An 18,861-nucleotide genomic window follows, 5' to 3' on the forward strand; every position below is an offset into this window, starting at 1 on the left:
GGCAAGAACTGGGTAACATAAAATGGGAACAGATGCTGTCAGGGAAGAGCACTATTGAAATGTGGAGATTGATTAAGGAATGCATACTGCGTGTGATCGATATGTTTGTCCCTAGCAGGCAGGGAAGATGCGGTCGAGCGAGGGAGCCTTGGTTCTCAAGAGAGGTCAAATGACTGGTTAAGAGGAAGAAGGATGCCTATATAAGGTTTAGGAAACAAGGAACGGAAAAGGCTCTAGAGAGGGATACAAGTTATCCAGGAAGGAACTGAAGAAAGGGCTTAGGAGAACTATAAGGGGGCATGAGAAAACCTTAGCAGATAGAATCAAGGAAAACTCCAAGGCTTTTTGCACATACAGGAGGAATAAGAGAATGACCAGAGAAAGGGTGGGGCCGATCAAGGATTGGAAAGGGAATTTGTGCACGGAGCCTAAAGAGATAGGAGAGATCCTTAATGAATACTTTACTTTTCTCCCCACAGCCCTACGGCACCTTCCCCTGTAACCGGCGAAGGTGCAACACCTGCCCATTTACCTCCTCCCTCCCCACTATCCAAGAGCCCAAACATACCTTCCAGGTGAAGCAACACTTCACCTGCACTTCCAAGAATCTAGTCTACTGCATTTGCTGCTCACAATGTGGTCTCCTCTACATTGGGGAAACGAAGCGTAGACTTGGCGACCGCTTCGCAGAACATCTACGTTCTGCTCGCAAAAAACACCCTGAACTACCTGTTGCCTGCCACTTCAATGCACCACCCTGCTCTCTGGCCAACATCTCTGTCTCCGGCTTGCTACAGTGTTCCAGTGAAGCCCAATGCAAGCTGGAAGAACAACACCTCATTTTCCGCTTGGGGACCCTACACCCCTCTGGACTCAATACTGAGTTCAATAATTTTAGGGCCTAAACTCTCCCATGTCCCAGCCCCCCACCCCACACACCAGGCCTTGTTACCACATAGCCTGCCATTACACACCCCCTGTTGTTAATCACTAACAGTCCCCATTAACAACTACTCACCCTCCCAGCCTGATCGTTAGCAACTCCTTTGTCTGTCCAACTGTCTTTCTCTCTCTTTGGGCTCTATCCTATCGTTTACTCCCTACCCCACCCACCTCCCTATTTTCTGCATTTAAACTGACGTTTTCCCAGCCACCATCAGGTCTGAGGAAGGGTCACCGGACCCGAAGCGTTAACTCTGTTTTCTCCTCCACAGATGTGCCAGACCTGCTGAGCTTTTCCAGCAACTTTGTTTTTGTTCCTGATTTACAGCATCCGCAGCTCTTTTGGTTTTTTCTTTACTTTTCTTCGATATTCACAACTGAGGGGGACCTAGTTGTAGAGGAGGACAGTGTGAAACAGGCTGGTAGGCTAGAGGAGGTCGCTATTAGTAAGGAAGATGTGCTAGGAATTTTGAGGAGGTTGAAGATAGATAAGTCCCCCCGGGCCTGATGGGATTTATCCAAGGATTCTATGGGTAGCGAGGGAAGAGATCGCAGGGCCTTTGGCAACGATCTTTTTGTCCTCACTGTCCACGGGTATAGTGCCGGAAGACTGGAGAGAGGCAAATGTCATTCCCTTGTTCAAAAAAGGGAATAAGGATAACCCTGGAAATTACAGGCCAGTTAGTCTTACATCAGTGGTGGGCAAATTATTGGAAAGGGCTCTGAGAGATAGGATTTATGATCACTTGGAAAGGCACAGTTTGATTAGTGATAGTCAGCATGGATTTGTGAGGGGTAGATCATGCCTCACAAACCTTATTGAATTCTTTGAAGAGGTGACCAAACACATGGATGAAGGTAGAGCAGTGGATGTGGTATACATGGATTTAAGTAAGGCATTTGATAAGGTTCCCCATGGTAGGCTCATGCGGAAGGTAAGGAGGCATGGGATTGGGGGAAATGTGGCAGATTGGATTCAGAATTGGCTGACCCTTAGAAGACAAAGGGTGGTAGTGGACGGAAAATATTCACCATGGTGCTCAGTTACGAGTGGTGTACCACAAGGATCTGTCCTGGGTCCTCTTCTATTTGTGATTTTTGTAAATGATTTGGATGAAGGAGTGGAAGGGTGGATTAGTAAGATCGCGGATGATACGAAGGTGGGTCGCACTGTGAACAGTGCGGAGGGCTGTTGTAGGTTACAAAGGGACATTGATAGGATGCAGAACTGGGCTGAGAAGTGGCAGATGGAGTTTAACCCTGAAAAGTGTGAGGTGATTCATTTTGGAAGGAAAAACTTGAAAGCAGAATACAGGAAAGATTCTTGGTAGTGTGGAAGAGCAGAGGGATCTTGGGGTTCATGTCCACAGATCCCTGAAAGCTGCCACCCAGGTGGATAGAGTTGTTAAGAAGGCATATGGTGTGTCAGCTTTCATTAACAGAGGGATTGAGTTCAAGAGCCGTGAAGTTATGCTCCAGCTATACAAAAGCCTGGTTCGGCCACAGGAAAGATGCAGAAGCGTTGGAAAAGGCGCAGAGGAGATTTACCAGGATGTTGCCTGGAATGGAGGGAAGGTCTTACGAGCAAAGGTTGAGAGAGCTAGGGCTTTTCTCTTTAGAACGACGAAGGATGAGAGGTGACTTGATAGATGTGTACAAAATGATCAGAGGTATAGATAGAGTAGACAGCCAGAGACTTTTTCCTAGGGTGGAGGTAGCTATTACAAGGGGGCATAGTTTTAAAGTGAGTGGAGGTAGATATAGGGGATTCGTTAGAGGTAGGTTCTTTACTCAGAGAGTGGTCGGGACGTGAAATGCATTGCCGGAGAGGTTGGTGGAGTCGGCCTCATTAGGGGCATTTAAGTGGCTATTAGATAGGCATATGGATGATAGTATAAGGTAGGAGTGGAGGTTAGATCGACCTTAGGTTTAGGGTAAAAGTTTGGCACAACATCGTGGGCTGAAGGGCCTGTACTGTGCTGTACTGTTCTATGTTCTATGTTCTGTCCTGGTCTGGTTGTGACTCTGTCTACGTGTGACTCCAGACCCACAGCAATGTGACTGACTCTGAACTGCCCTCTGGGCAATTAGGGATGGGCAATAAATGCTAGCCAGCGATGCCCTCGTCCTGTTAATTAATAAAAAGAAACAAACCGGCATCCCTAAATGCCATGGAGAAGTTGGTGGGGAGCTATCTTCCTGAACCACTTCAATCCTTCAAGAGTATAAATACCCACATTGCTGTTAGGACAGGAGATCCAAGATTTTGAACCAACAGTACTAAAGGAGCAGTGACATATTTCCAAGTCAGGATGCTATATGGAACTTGTAGGTGGTGGTGTTCCCATGCCTTTGCTGCCCTTGTACAAAGGGTTTGGATTTTTGCTTGAACGTTGCAGATGAATCTACACATCACGAATGTGAAGAATGAATGACCTTTTTTTAACCAAAAGTGTAGGGCTGACTTTTACAGATAATGGACCCTCACTCAAAAATGTACAAAATCCCAGGTATATCAGACCTCCATTATCACAGGCAGGTACTGGAACCTTAAATGAATATCAAAGCCCATATGTGGCATGTCTATCTAAACATCATCAATTATGTCTAGACAGTAGACTTTATATTCCAACAAAATTATGTGCTCTATCGAAAAAGGAATCAAAGAAAACTCAGCGACTGCTTAGAACTTTTTTTTACTGGAATGCAAACAACAAGAAACATGTTTCAGCAAGGGACTAGGTTCTGAGTTTACAGGTGATAACATTAGAAGCTATAAAGCACAATTTCTATTTCAAATTCCTGATTAAGCTGGCAGCAATGTTAACACCTTAAGCACATAAGAATTAGGTGCAGGAGTAGACTGGCCCATCGGGGCTGTTCCACCATTCAATAAAATCATCATTCATCTGAAGGTGACCTCGACACCTGTTTGCTGTCTGTCCCCTGTATCCTTTGGCTATTTTGTTGACCAAAAATCTAACTAAGCCTTGAATGTATTGATCAACCCAGCTTGCAGTTTTTTTTGAGGAACAGAACTCCACAGACATAGAGAGAAAAAAAATTATAATCCTTTAAATAGGTGTCCATTTGTTCATGCAGTCTTTCCGTATATAAAAACGAACAATTTTGATTGAAATTTCAATCATATAAATCACTCACCCTAATCTCAACCGAGAGCACAATTCCTGCATTTCATATCACTATCACTAGTTTTCCGAAAGGAGTGATGCACAGATTAATGAAATCAGAACAAATTAAAACTGTAAAGGCAAATTCTGGATAATACTAACAAAGAGTAAATAGAAACAACTCAACTCTTCACTCATCTGTTTAATCTCTGCTTTTAGTCATTTGTTGGAGCTGTTTTACAGAAGGGATTGTATATCATAGATCAGTTTTCTTGCATTCTTCAGCTTAGTTGCATTTATACTATCTGTCAATGCTAAGCATAGTCAAATCATTGAGTACAGGCTCCAGGAAAGCTGAGACTATATTATAAAGACCTTGGTCACATTGCATCTCAAATGTTGTAGCCAGTCCTGCTGAGGTTGCTGATAGACATGCGAGACATTGAAGCACTTGCTACACAGCTCAATGAAGATTTGCAAGATTGATCCCTCATGCCATAGGTCTGTGTTATTACAAACAACTGGAAAATCTACAGAATTTCAAACCAAAAGGAATGCACCTCAGAAACAATTTAAAGAAACAAGATAGCTACGGGATACAGAATACAAATCTGACAGGTCAGTAAATTGCATAATAAATGCAGGTCGGAAAATATAGATTCAAACCATAAAGAGCACATTTTGGATTAATGGCCAGGAATTGTTCTTAAGAAAATCAGTGGTTAACAGATGGAATAAATTTCTAGAAATAGTGGACAGCAGAGGCATAATCCTGGAGTCATTTCTGCTGGACATTGTTGCTAAGTTTGCAGATGACAAGAAGATAGGTGGAGGCTCAGGTAGTGTTGAGGAAGTGGGGAGGCCACAAAAGAATTTGGACAGGTTAGGAGGCAGTTGGAATACAATGTGGAAAAGTGACAGGTCATGCAATTTTGTAGAAAGGTCAGAGGTTTAGATTATTTTCTAAATGGGAAGAGGCTTCCGAAACCTGAAGCACAAAAGGGACTTGGGAGTCTTAGTTCAGAATTCTCTTCAGGTTAACATGCAGGTTCAGTTGGTGGTCCGGAAGGCAAAAACAATATTACCTCTCATTTCCAGCACACCAGAATACAAGAGCAGAGGTGAGCCTGTATAAGGCTCTGGCCAGACCACATTTGGAATACTGAGAGCGTTTTTGGGCCCTGTAGCTCAGAAAGGATGTGCTGGCATTGGACGGGGTCCAGAAGAAATTTTGAAAAATGATCCTGGGACGAAGGGTTTGGCACATGAGGTGCAGTTGAGGACTCTGGGTCTCGATGGAGTTTAGAAGGATGAGGGGAGATCTCATTGAAAAACTTACAGAATAGTGAGGGGCCTGGATAGACTGGACGTGGAGATGTTTCCACTAGTAGGAGAGACTAGGACCTGAGGCACAACCTCAGAGTGAAGGTATAATCCTTTAAAACTGAAATGAGGAGGAATTTCTTCTGCCAGAAGGTGGTGAATCTGTGGAACTCATGACCTCCACAGCCTTCTATGGCAAAGTCATTGAGTGCATTTAAGACAGATAGATGGGTTCTTGATTGCTAGGTGGATCAAGAGTTACAGGGAGAAGGCAGGAGAATGAGGTTGAGAAACATATCAGCCATGATCGAATGGTGGAGCAAACTTGATGGTCTAAAGGGCCAAATTCTTCTCCTATATCTTACAGTCTTAACATTTGTAAGACCTACTTGATTGATGCTTTGCCTTCTTAGTCTGTAACAATATTCAATGTAACATTATATACTTCTGCAGCTGCTGTGATAATGGGCATAGTATCTGTGGAATGCAACTGCTAAGTTGAGTAATGTTCATTGAAATATTATGCTATCGTTATTTTGTAGCACTGCTGTAAGCAGTAGCCCTAACTTTAGGGATAGCTCAGCAACATATAGTGGTCCTTCTGACATGGACATCACAGAGGCATCATAACATTTTGTGGCCTACTGACAAATATGGAACAAAATCATGACGTCATTGAAAATATGCTAAGAGAAACTTTTAAATTTCATATAAAGAGAGGTGGTATTTGTTTAAGTTTCAAGTTTAAATACTTGTCAACTGCCCTAACCATGTGTTTTCTCTCTGGCACTGCATTCAATTGTTTATTCCCATTCATACAAATGTCATTCGATGTCTTCTTCCTATTGAAAATACTATTGAAATGTACAGTGTTATTGTAAAATCTATGCATTCTTGCTGCATACTATTTAACATATATTCCTCAAACATGGCCACTCATTCCTATTATATGGATGTTCACTAATAAAATAATTCAAGATTTTTCTCAAACAGAAATCAAGAGGTGGCACCACTATCCAGTGGCCTAGACTAATGTTCTAGAAACAAATTCATGTCCTGCTATGGAAGGTGGGAACTTAAACTTAATTGTAAACAGAAATAAAAAAAAATAGTATCAGTAATGATAATCATGAAACCATTGAATTGTAATAAACACCTCTGTTCTGAGGAAGGATCACCAGACCTGAAATGTTAACTCTGTTTTTTCCTTCACAGATGCTGCTAGACCTTCTGAGCTTTTCCAGCAAACTTTGTTTTTGTTAGAAACATCCACCTGTTTCAAAAACTTACCTTTTGGGAAGGAAGCCTGGCGCCCCTACATAGACACAGCAATGCTGTTATATCTTAACAGCACTCAAGAATGGTTTGGTAAGCCACGATGTAATAAACTGCCACAAAAACATTAAATAAGAATAAAACTGGACAATCCACTTGGCACTGACCTGGGCAGACATTTCCCAATCAACCTTGCAAATATCTTCTTCACCAACTTCTGTCAAAATTAGGAGATCTGTTCCCATGGACTAGTCACGCAACAAACAGTCTGACAAAGTCATACTTCTGAGACACGCCTTACAGCCTATATCCTAAACTCCTTCACCATTCCCGAGCATGTACTGTCCTAACGTTGGGACTGAACCACCAGAAGTGTCAACACAGAGGTGCACAATCATAAGGGAGTGGCCACAGAAGTCCTTAAGACCATAAGATACTGAAGCAGAATTAGGCCATTCAGCCCATCAAGTCTGCTCTGCCATTCGATCATGACTGATACATTTCTCAACGCCAATTTCCTGCCTTGTCCCCAAAACCCTTCATTGCCTTACGAATCAAGAACCTATCTATCTCTGTCTTAAATTCACTTGGCCTCCACAACCTTCTGCAGCAAAAGCCCTCTGCTAACAATGACTCTGGACCTAATAAAGTTTCTTGGCATCAGGTCAAACATGGGAAAGCAAGCATCCTGCTGATTACCACAACATCCCCATCAGCTGAAGAATCAGTGCTGCCCAATGCTCAAATCTATTTTTGGAAGTATCACTGAAAGTAGTAAAGACACAGCTCTACACTGAATAGGGGATTTCAATAACCATCACAAACAGTGCTTAGTAGCCCGTTTATTGATCAAACTGGCCATTTCCTGAAGGACTTAACTGCAAGACAGGGTCTGTGACATGTGTTAAGAGAATGAGAAAGAGCAGAAAATAAATGCAATTTCTCTCAGTCAGCTTTGTTCAGAACAGATTTCATAAAAGTGACCAATATGGAGTCTCTATGGGGCTACCACCCACTATGTTCTGAATCTACCAGCATTCTAATTGAGATGGAATTAGATCCGATCTGACAACTCAAAATCAAGCATCCATGAGGCAATATGGACCAACAGCAGAAGTGTATTTCACCATAATCTTTATTCTCTTGGCCGAGCATATTCCTCACTCTACCGTTAATATCAAGCTACACAATTAATTAAGATTCCACAACAGAATGCTAGGAATGCCAGCAACAGACAAAACAAAAAATGAGGTTCAAATGTGGTGAGGCTACAACAATGACTACATACGCACTAGACAGAAATTAATCTGAATGAGAATGTACAAGGTATGATTAGACACTAAAATAGGCGGTATCATAGACAGTGAGGAAGGTTATCAGAAATTGCAGCAGGATCTTGATCAGCTGGGAAAGTGGGCTGAGAAGTGGCAAATGGAGTTTAATATAGATAAGTGTGAGGTATTGCATTTCGGAAAGTCAAATCAAGGTTGGACTTTCATGGTGAATGGTCGGGCCTTAAGGAGTGTAGTGGAACAGAGGGACCTTGGAGTTCAGGTGCACTGTTCTGTAAAAGCGGAGTCACAGGTAGACAGAGCAGTGAGGGTAGCTTTTGGCACACTGGTCTTCATCAGTCAGGGCACTGAGTACAGAAGTTGGGAAGTTATGTTACAGTTGTACAGGAGGTTGGTGAGGCCGCACTTGGAGTATTGTGTTCAGTTTTGGTCACCTTGCTATAGGAAGGATGCTTTCAAACTGGAAAGAGTGCAGAAGAAATTTATAAGGATGTTGCCAGGACTCAAGGGATGAAGTTGTAAGGAGAGGTTGGACAAGCTAGGACTGTTTTCCTTCCAGCATTGGAGACTGAGGGGGGATCTCATAGAAGTGTATAAGATCATGAGAGGCATGGATAGGGTGAATGCACTCAGTTTTTTTTCCAGGGTTGGGGAATTGAGGACTAGAGGTCATCAGTTTAAGGTAAGAGGGGAAAGAATACATGGGAACTTGAGGGGCAACCTTTTTTTTTTTACACAGAGGGTCGTACGCATATGGAATGAAATGCCAGTGGAAGTGGTTGAGGCAGGTACATTAACAACATTTAAAAGGCATTTGGATGAATACACGGATAGGAAAGGTTTAGAAGGATATGGGCCAAGTGCAGGGAAATGGGGTTAGTGTGGATCAACATTTTGGTCAACATGGACCAGTTTGGGCCGAAGGGCCTGTCTCTGTCCTGTAGGACTCTATGACTCTAAACATCATGCTAATGATTGAAAGAAGGTACAAAACTTAAGATTTTCAGAAACACAAAAAAAATCACAATCATTCTTGTCTTTTGAGATGGAAGATATAAATGTTACAGGCCTGATCATTTATATTTGAAGAAAATGGAGCTTGGAAGTTTCAGGTGATGAACTAGCAGCAACTTAATCCTAGACAACAAGGTGCAGAGCTGGATGAACACAGCAGGCCAAGCAGCATCATAGGGGCTTAATCCTTGTGACAGCAGGTTTCGACAGCAGGTTTCTAGCATCACTCCAGTCAGAGTTGCATTCGAGTCCCCGTTCTGAAGGTCCGAACTCACACGACACCAGGTCACAGTCTAACAGGTTTATTTGAAAACACAAGTTTTTGGAGTCTTACTCCTCCCTCAGGTGTTAGTGGGAGAGGTGGCATCAGACACTGAATTTATAAGTAAAAGATCAAAGGGTCACACCACTGCTGAGGATGTACTAAACTGAACCTAAGATGCTGTTAAATTTTTAATCAGTTAGAAGGTTTTAATTGATTAATCTGTTTATTAATTCCTTTGAAGTCCCTGTCCTGAGAGAACTGACCGCTGTATCAGTTAAAGAAGAGGTGACATTTTAGGTCAGACAATGCATGTTAGGTGTGAGGTCTTGTTTAGAATCTGTTTGTGTTTTGGTTTGGAGTCAGACTGGTTGTATTTCTAAAGTAGGAATTTATAAAACACAATATTGACTGACTGTCTATAAATTGTGCGCTTTTTGAACAAAATAGAATGTATCTGCAAATACAAATTCACCCCATAGTTGGATGTGTGCGTGTACGCAAGAGTGTATGTGTATGAGAGAGGATACTACCTCTCTCACTAAGACTCCGAAAGCTTGTGTTTTCAAATAAACCCGTTGGACTATAACTTGGTGTCATGTGATTTCTGACCTTGTCCACACCAGTCCAATACCGGCACCTCCGCAACATGTTTCACAGATTATTTCATTACAGACTACTTTCTGCTTTGGGCAGTTTTGCTATGTTTGCAGACTTATGGGGAGGTCACCTGATCACTCCAACCCTCGTTTCAATATTGTTACAACGCAGTTTGTTTAAAACTAGCATGGAGAATAATCAAATTAGTGATACAAGTCCGTATATTCACAAATACAACTGCTTAAGGATGACAGAGGTCAAGCAAGTCTATATTTCCTGAACTCTATAGTCCAAAGTCCCTGCATCATGATGCAGCTGTGATGGGACAAGCAACATTCAATGCTGTGGGGGAAATTGAGAACTATGGCATCTTACTGTCTTGCATCCTTCCTGCCTCCTACCTCAAACTCATTCTGCTGTCTAGCATGATAGGCCATCAGTATCTTGCCTAACCATGGACATCCTGCTTGCAACCCACCCTCCACGCCTCATACCTACTTTACGTCTGAAATTCTGCTTTCAACCATTAAAGAATTAGAATACAACATGTAAGAGCAGAAGTAGACCATTCAGCCTGTCAAGTCTGCTCCACCATTCAATGTGACTCTATCTGATCTGGTAAACCTCAACTCCACTTTCCCCATAACCCTTGGTTCTCTTAACTAATTAAAAAAATCTTTCTTAACTGTGAATACACCTAACAACTCAGTCTCAACAGCCCTCTGCAGTAAAGAATTCTATGGATTGACTACGCTCAGAAAAAAATCCTCATTGGAGATGGGTATTGAGGGCAAAATCTCAAAATTGGCAGGTGATACCCAGCTAGGGAGAATAGTAAATTGTCAGAGTGACACCTCAGACTTCAGAGAGACATTGACAAGTTGGCCAAATGGGCATACAGGCCTGGCAGATGAATTTAAACGCAGAGAAAATGTGGGAGGTATTGAACTTTGGTGGAAGAAACACAAGAGACAATACGGGCTCAAATGGTAAAAATTTGAGGGAAGTACAGGAGCAGAGAGACCTCGGGGTTCACATGTATAATTCTCTGAAGGTGGCCAGGCAAGTTGGAATAGTTGTTAAGGTGGCTTATAGGATCCATGGTTTATAAATAGAGGCACAGAGTATAAAAACAACGAAGTGTTGCTACACCACTACGTGTCATTGGCCAAACCACATTATTTTTTCTTTATTCATTCACAGGATGAGGGCGTCACTGGCGAGGCAGCATTTATTACCCAGGTCCCCAGAACATTATCTGGGTCTCTGGATTAACAGTCCAACGATAATACCACTAGGCCATCACCTCCCCATATTTGGAGTATTATGTTCTGTTCTGAGCACCTTATTTAAGGAAGGACATTAAAGCCCTGGAGAGAAAACAAAGGAGGTTTAATAGAATGATACTAGGAATGAGGGATTTTAGATACAAGGAAAGTTTACTGAAATTTGGCTTATTCTCGCTGGAGCAGAGAAGATTAAGAGGTGACTTTTTTTGAGGTGTTCAAAATTATGAACAATTTTGACTGGGTAAAGAAAGACATTCTATTTCCACTAGTTGGTATGTCCAGAACTAGTGGTGACAATTTTAAGATTATCAGTAAGAGAGTTGGAGTGAGATGAGGAGAAACTTCTTTAGTCAAAGAGTTGTTAGGATTTGGAATGCGCTGCCTGAGAGAGTGGTAGAGGCAGATTCCATGGGAGGTTTCAAAGGAGAGCTCGATATATATTTGAAAGTGATGAATGTAGAAGGCTGGGGAGCTCTTTCAGCAACTGGTACAGACACAATGGATCAAATGGCCTCCCTCGCTACTGTAAAATTCCATGATTCTGCCCCCATTTTAAATATGCAACCTTTATTCTGAGTTTATGCCCTCAGGTCCTAGAGACTCCCACAAGAGGAAATATCTATCCTGTCAATTCTCCTAAGAATCCCAGAGGTTTACTGTAGGTTTAAACAAAGTTGTCTCTCATTCTTCTAAATTTCAATGTGTTCAGGCCCAATATATTCTACCTCTCCTCATAATACAGCCCTTCCACTCCTGGTAGCAACTTACTGAACCTTCTCTGGGCTGCCTCCAATGACGGTATCTCTTTCCTTAGATAAAAGGACAAGAAAATGTTCACAGTATTCCAGCTGTTGTCTGACTAGTGCCTTGTATAGTGTTAGCAAAACCTCCCTACTATTATACTCCATTCTCTTTGAAATAAAGTCCAACAGTCCATTTACTTTCCCTACAAACCAGTGAACTTGAATGTTAACTGCCACCTATCCACACATATTAGTCCAAGGTGAAATGGTCAACTCAACATCACAATATCAATGAAGAGACACCATCACTTATCTGACACTCAGATACTGTCAACGCATAAATCTTGAAGGATGCCGCAAGATTGGGTTGCGCACATGGTGAAGAACTAGGGACAAGTCAAAGAATCACAGAACTGTAACAGCACAGAAGGAGGCCTATTGGGTCTGCACCAGCTCTTTGAGCATTTTGACTTAGTTCAAAACTCTGGCCTTTTCCAAATAACCCACGCATGTTGGTTCGATTTGGTAATCATACACTCTCTTTTGAATGCATCAATTGACCATGCCTCCACTACACTCCAGGGCATTCCATACCCTAACCACTCACTATGAACAAGTACTAGTGCAAGAATTCAACTAGGGCTTGGAGAAGATGACATACAGAACACCACTGATAGGCACGCAGATCAAGATGTTCATTGACCATTCTGTCAGACAGTGTCCTGTCACTGAAAAGACTATGGTGGAGACCAGCGCCAACTTAGCAAGGTGAATGGCATAAACCATACCACTTTTTAACTACATCTGTTCCATCTTTCAGCTGCTTTGCAGAAGCAAAAGCATAGTGACTATAATACTCATATCTGTGGTCAAGTCACGTACTTGTCTGCACACTTTTCAGAAATATATTGTTATGTATACTACATGTTGTTATGTATATTGTATATGTATATGGAATGAGAAATAAAAGGATAAAGGTTGAGAAAACTGTAAATTGTCTGTTATTTAATGAAAATGCATGTAATTTGCAAGAAGAGTGCAGTAAAGAGAGAGGGGTGAATTTATGGCTCTTATGGTGGACAATTAAACAGCTCACTGGTGGAGGAGGCACCATAAATATCTCCATCCTCAATGATGGAAGAGCCCAGCACATTAGTGCAAAAGATAAAGCTGAAGCTTTCACAGCAATCTTCAGCCAGAAGTGCCGAGTGGATTGATCCATCTCAGCCTCCTCTGGTGATACCCAGCATTACAGATACCAGTCTTAAGTCAATTCAATTCAGGCACTGGATACTGCAAAGGCTACGGGCCCTGACAACATTCCAACAATAGTACTGTGACTGGTGCTCCAGAACTTGCCGCTCCCCTAACCAAGCTGTTCCAGTACAGTTACAACACTCACCATCCTGACTTGGAAGTATATCGGTGTTCCTTCATTGTCGCTGGGTCAAAATCCTGGAATTCCCTCCGTAATGGCATTGTGAGTCAACCCACAGCAGGTGGACTACAACGGTTCAAGAAGGAAGCTCACCACCACTTTCTCAAGGGCAATAGGGATAGGCAATAAATGCTGCCCAGCCAGCAATGCCCATATCTGACAAAAATTAGTAAAAAAAAATTGTGGGATAAACAGACATGGACAAGCCCTGGGATCTGTGCTGTGCCTAGTAACTTTAGTCCAGAGGCTGTTTCTATGTGTTTTCACAGACCTTGGTGCAGTTGTTAATAGAGGAGTTTGCAGGGAAAAGCAGAGCTCACTCCCTCTCTCAGTAGGTAAGAAACAAATTAAAATCAGCTGAAAGATCTCTCAGTGAAACCTGATAAAGTTTCAAACATCAAGGTTCCTAATTGTTTCCATCCCATCCTGAAATCTGGTCTAAAGGTCTTTCACCATTCTGTTTCTGTCAGCATCTTAATCTCGTTGACAGGAAATTGAAGGGATTACGAGAAGTCAACCCATTCTATCTTCTGAATTCATACTTTTGACCCAAGAGGGGTGCTATTGCTTTTTTTCTGCTTTTATTTTTCAAACACAGTATCTGTAGAGCTGAGTTGTCTTGCCTGTGAATGTGTGAATTTGGAAATGAGAATTTATGTTTACTTCTGAAATAGTAGCTTAGCTGTTAACCATTTTGCCATTTGTTTAAAAAATGAGCCTTGCTTGAAATAAATTATTTAAGTTCATGAAAGAAGGCGGGTGAAGATTTCTTTTCCTCTGTAAGTTAATATAAGCTTGAGACAAAATGACTCATTTTGGTGAATTCACAACACATTTCACTTCTGGTTCAGTTCATTTGCAGTGTGGGCTCCTCTCTCAGTATAATAATGACAATAAACTTTAGCAAAGGGATCAAATGAAACATCTAAAAATACTTCCAAGGATTTTCAGACATTTTTCAACAGGAAAATGAGATAAAATTTATTTGCTTTCAACAAGAACCCCTAGTCTTTTAACTAACATTACTCCAGGACCCATCTTGCTGCTTCAGAGTTCTTTTCTCAGGAGAGACAGCAATCTAGGCATTACCAAGACCTCATTTATCCAAACGTAAAATCCTAGCATCATATTAGCAACTTAGACCATGTAACATCAGGAGGGTGAAAATTCAGACAATATGCCAGGAAAGCACCTGTGCGCACCTGGATCCCTGGAGAATGCTGTACAGGCAGCAGCTCACATATGAACTTGCATCCCCCAGAAAACAAGGTCGACATCTGTAGCGCTGCTATAACATTGTCACCCACTAAACTCATAAATACAAATGATGCCAGCCCCCACCACACAGTCAGTAGCACCATCATCTGAGTCACAAGGTTCACCTTGCTCTTCATAGCCTCAAGCACAAACTCCAGGCTGACACTTCGGTACTTGTTCAGAGGTGCCATAATTCAGATGATATGTTAAACCAAGATCCCATCTATTGTGAAAAGAATCCCACGGCCTATTTCAAAGAGCAGCAGGGGAATCCCCTCACTGTGCTGGCAAACATTTACCCTTCAATCCAACAACACAGGAACAGATTATCTGATTATTACCACACTAAGTTTGCTGGAACTGACTGTGTGCAAATTGATAACCATGACTCTGATAATATAACAATGAATACACTTCCAGAAGTACTCATTCAGCTGGAGAACACTTGGGATACCTGGAAATTGTGAAGGAGCTGTTGTGGCACAGCGGTGCTATCCTATCTCTGGACCAGGAGGCCCGAGTTCAAGTCCAGCCTGCTCCAGAAGTGTGTTATAACAAATCTGAGAAGGCTGATTCGCAATATCTACCTGGAATTTGTGAAAAAGGCTATTAATTGCAAGTTTATTCTTACCTTCTCTTTCTGAGCCTGGTGGGTTCAGCCTCAAAGTTATCTATTTAAAATTCTGACTCCCTGACCCATTCCCATCTATTTTTAAAGAACAAAATGCAGGCCCTTCGGCCCACCAAGCCTGCAATGACATATGACACCTTTCAAAACTAAAAACCCTTTTACTTTATGCTATCCATATCCTTATATTCCCTGCCTATTCATGTATCTGTCAAGATGCCTCTTAAACTTAGTGATTATATTTGCTTCTACCACCTCCTCTTGCAGTGCACTGAGCACCCTTTGTGTAAAACACTTGCCTCTCACATCTCCTTCAAACTTTCCCCTTTTACCTTAAACCTATATCCCCTTGCAATTGACATTTCTACCCTGGGAAAAAGACTCCGATAATCCATTCTATCTACACCTCTCATAATTTTGTAAACTTTTATCAGGTCACCCCTCAGTCTCCGACATTCAAGTGAAAACAAACCAAGTTTGTCCAATCTCTCTTCATAGCTAATACCCTCCAAATCAGGCAACAGCCTAGTAAACGGTTTCTGTACTCTTTCCAAAGCCTCCAACCTTCTGGTAGTGTGGCGACCAGAACTATACACAATATTCCAAATGTGGCCTAACTAAAATTTTGTACAGTTGCAACATGACTTGCCAATTTTTATACTCTATCCCCTGAGAAATGAAGGCAAGCATGCCATATGCCTTCTTGATCACCGTATCCACTTGTGTTGCCACTTTCAAGGAACTGTGGATATGTACACCTAGATCCCTCTGTATGTCAGGAACAAAACAGAAGTTGCTGGAAAAGCTCAGCAGGTCTGGCAGCATCTGTGAAGAAAAACTCAGGGTTAACGTTTCAGGTCCAGTTCTGAGGAAGGGTCACCGGACCTAAAACATTAACTTTGATTGTTTCTTCACAGATGCTCAGCAGGTCTGGCAGCTTTTCCAGCGACTTTTGTTTTTGTTCCTGATTTACAGCATGCACAGTTCTTCTGGGTTTTATTCCCTCTGTCTGTCAATGCTTCTAAGGGTTCTGCCATTTACTGTATAGTCCCCTCCTGCATTAGACCTTCCAAAGTGCATCACCTCACATTTGACCAGATTAAATTCTATCTGCCAATTCTCCACCCAAGTCTCTAGCCTAACACCACTGGTCACAGATCTCCAGTCCCTTCTACCATTATTCTCTGTCTTCTATGACTAAGCCAGTTCTGTATCCATCTTACCAGCTAACTGCAGGCCCCATGTGACTTCACCTTCTGTGTCAACATGCCATGAGGGACTTTGTCAAAGGCTTTGCTAAAGTTCTTGGAGACAACATCCACTGCCCTTCCCTAATCAAGCATCTTTGCTACTTCCTCAAAATCCTCGATTAAGTTGGTGCTACATGAGACATGGCTTCACTCCACAAAGCCATGCTGCCTGTTATTAATGAAGTGCATATTTTTCCAAATGTGAATAAATCCTGTCTCTAAGAATTCTCTCCAATAATTTCCCTACCACTGACATAAGGCTCACTGACCTGTAATTTCCTGGATTATCCCTGTTGTCCTTCTTAAACAAAGGAACAACATTGGCTATCCTCCAGTCCTCTGAAACCTCTCCTGTGACTAAAGAGAATACAAAGATTTCTTCCAAGACCACAGCAATTTCCTCCCAAAATATTCTGGGATAGATCCCATCAGGTCCTAGGGATATTACTACGTTAATGCGTTTCTAAACACCCAACACATCCTCCTTTTTTATGTCAACGTGCTCTAGAACATCAACCTAGGCAGCCCCAGATTCACCATGTCCTCCCCCATCATGAATACCGATGCAAAGTATTCATTAGACACTTGAGCCACTTCTGCCTGTTCTTGGTGGTTGCAATTCAAGGGGCTGCCGATCTCATACAGCTCCTGTAAAGTGTCTGAGACCAAAAACCTACAAGACACAGCAGTTGTAACCTATGTTAATCCCCTAGACAGACTAATGGATTGCTTATTGATTAGCCTTTAGGGGAAACAGTTTCAAAGACAGGCTTGAAAGCATTTTAATCACCTTCCGTTTCATTGCCTTTTGCCACCAAAACTCATACAAATCTGTGTTAAAAAAAATCCCTAAAAGGCAATTTTATCCCTCCAAAACATTTATCTGAAAATATGATTAAAATAAAATCCAGGAACATAAAACCTATTTTCAAGAACTGAAGTCACAGAGGTTGAAAATTTTTACACTGTATTTTCAAAGTTGGGCTTGTATCAATAGCTTAAGCAGCTCCTTCACTGACATTCAAGGAAATCAAATTTTGCATTTGATTTTGACAAGAAAGGATGTCATGATCAGAACCAGCAATTGCAATCCAATCCATTCAGCTGTGGAAGATTGGGAAGACAGATAGTTCTGAAAGCTGAACTCCATTTGACAAGGATCTTGATGATACTAGTCATCTTGTTATATTTGGAAGGCATAATGGATAATGAAAAGCACAGCACAGTAAAGCAGACAAAAACTGAATGACGTTCTTTCATTACTCCAGAATTTTGAGTACCATGAAGAAACAGAAAAAAAAAACAGCAATCACAGTGGAAAAACATATCACTGGACTGACAGCTGATGGAATTAAATTTGACTGTAGGGCAAGTGCTGTAGAGTCCTTAAGTGTGGATTCAGCAGCTCGTTCACTGGAGCAGAACCCAAATCAACCAATTTATTTATACACGTGCACATATTCACTACATTAGAACTCGATTAAGTTTTAAAAAAAAACTTGTATTTTTTTTAAAAAATTGAACTAATCTACAGTTAATAATAGTGCGTGCAAACAACTGCGTATGAGTACATAGTATGCATTTCACTTCACATTCAACATTTTAAAAATATCATGATGAAGCACAAATGAATACCGCATAAAAATACTCAATATCCTACTCCATGCTGTCCTCTTGGTGAAAAATGGATGAGGACACCGATGCTGGGCTAGCCTGTTAACGGTCAGAGCAAGAGATTTGTCAATAACATGGAAACTACAGCAAGTCAAATTTTCAAAGTAACAAGTGGGCGTACTGAGGAAAGAAATGCCACATTGATCCCTTTGATGGAACCCTGTCCTTTCTGGGAGCAAGCCGGCAGTGCTCCCTAAAGACAAGTACTGTTTAGGTGACTTTCCAAGTTCAGAGCACCAAATGCTTACCTCCATTAGCTGCAGACACACACATCTCCAAAAGCAACAGGACGCTTCCGAACTTCCCTGAGAAGCCCATGCTTGAATCGCGGAGCTCCTTCCGACTTGCTTTACTACATTTTTTTGGCCGAAAGTTTGTATCAATCACAGCCGGGGCCAGCACACTCGGATCGCTCCCGACGCACAGCGTCAAAGCACGTCCCACATTCCAGCCTCAGCAGCACCGCCTCCCCCCATCTGCGGCTGTCTGTCAAACTGCACCTACTCCCAGCACAGCCACTTACTGCTTCAATAGCACTGCGGTGGGGTCAGGTAAAATGTCAGTCCACTCATTGTCACTTCCTCCTGTGTTTTCTCAACTGATCTGATGCATAATAGTGTCTGGGAGGGGTGAAAGTGAGAAAAGAAGCTGCAAAAAAGGACTGTGGATATACAAAATTAAAACAAAGCGACAGATGGAAAGGGGCTCGGAGATAGTAAGAACTGCAGATGCTGGAGTCAGAG

General features: G+C 42.0%; 1 protein-coding gene across 1 annotated transcript in view; it reads right to left on the bottom strand.

The window, feature by feature from the left end:
• Positions 1 to 18,605, bottom strand: part of cspg4ba (chondroitin sulfate proteoglycan 4ba) — a 117,395-nt gene extending 98,790 nt beyond the window's left edge. Inside the window, exon 1 of the mRNA XM_048603804.1 lies at positions 18,367 to 18,605. Within this exon, the coding sequence (XP_048459761.1) occupies positions 18,367 to 18,436 (70 nt within the window). The 5' untranslated portion in view covers positions 18,437 to 18,605. The remainder of the gene's footprint in view (positions 1 to 18,366) is intronic.
• Positions 18,606 to 18,861: the final 256 nt, after the last annotated feature.

This window comes from Rhincodon typus, chromosome 1 (genome assembly GCF_021869965.1).
Source record: "Rhincodon typus isolate 14 chromosome 1, sRhiTyp1.1, whole genome shotgun sequence".
Taxonomy (NCBI): Eukaryota; Metazoa; Chordata; class Chondrichthyes; order Orectolobiformes; family Rhincodontidae; genus Rhincodon; species Rhincodon typus.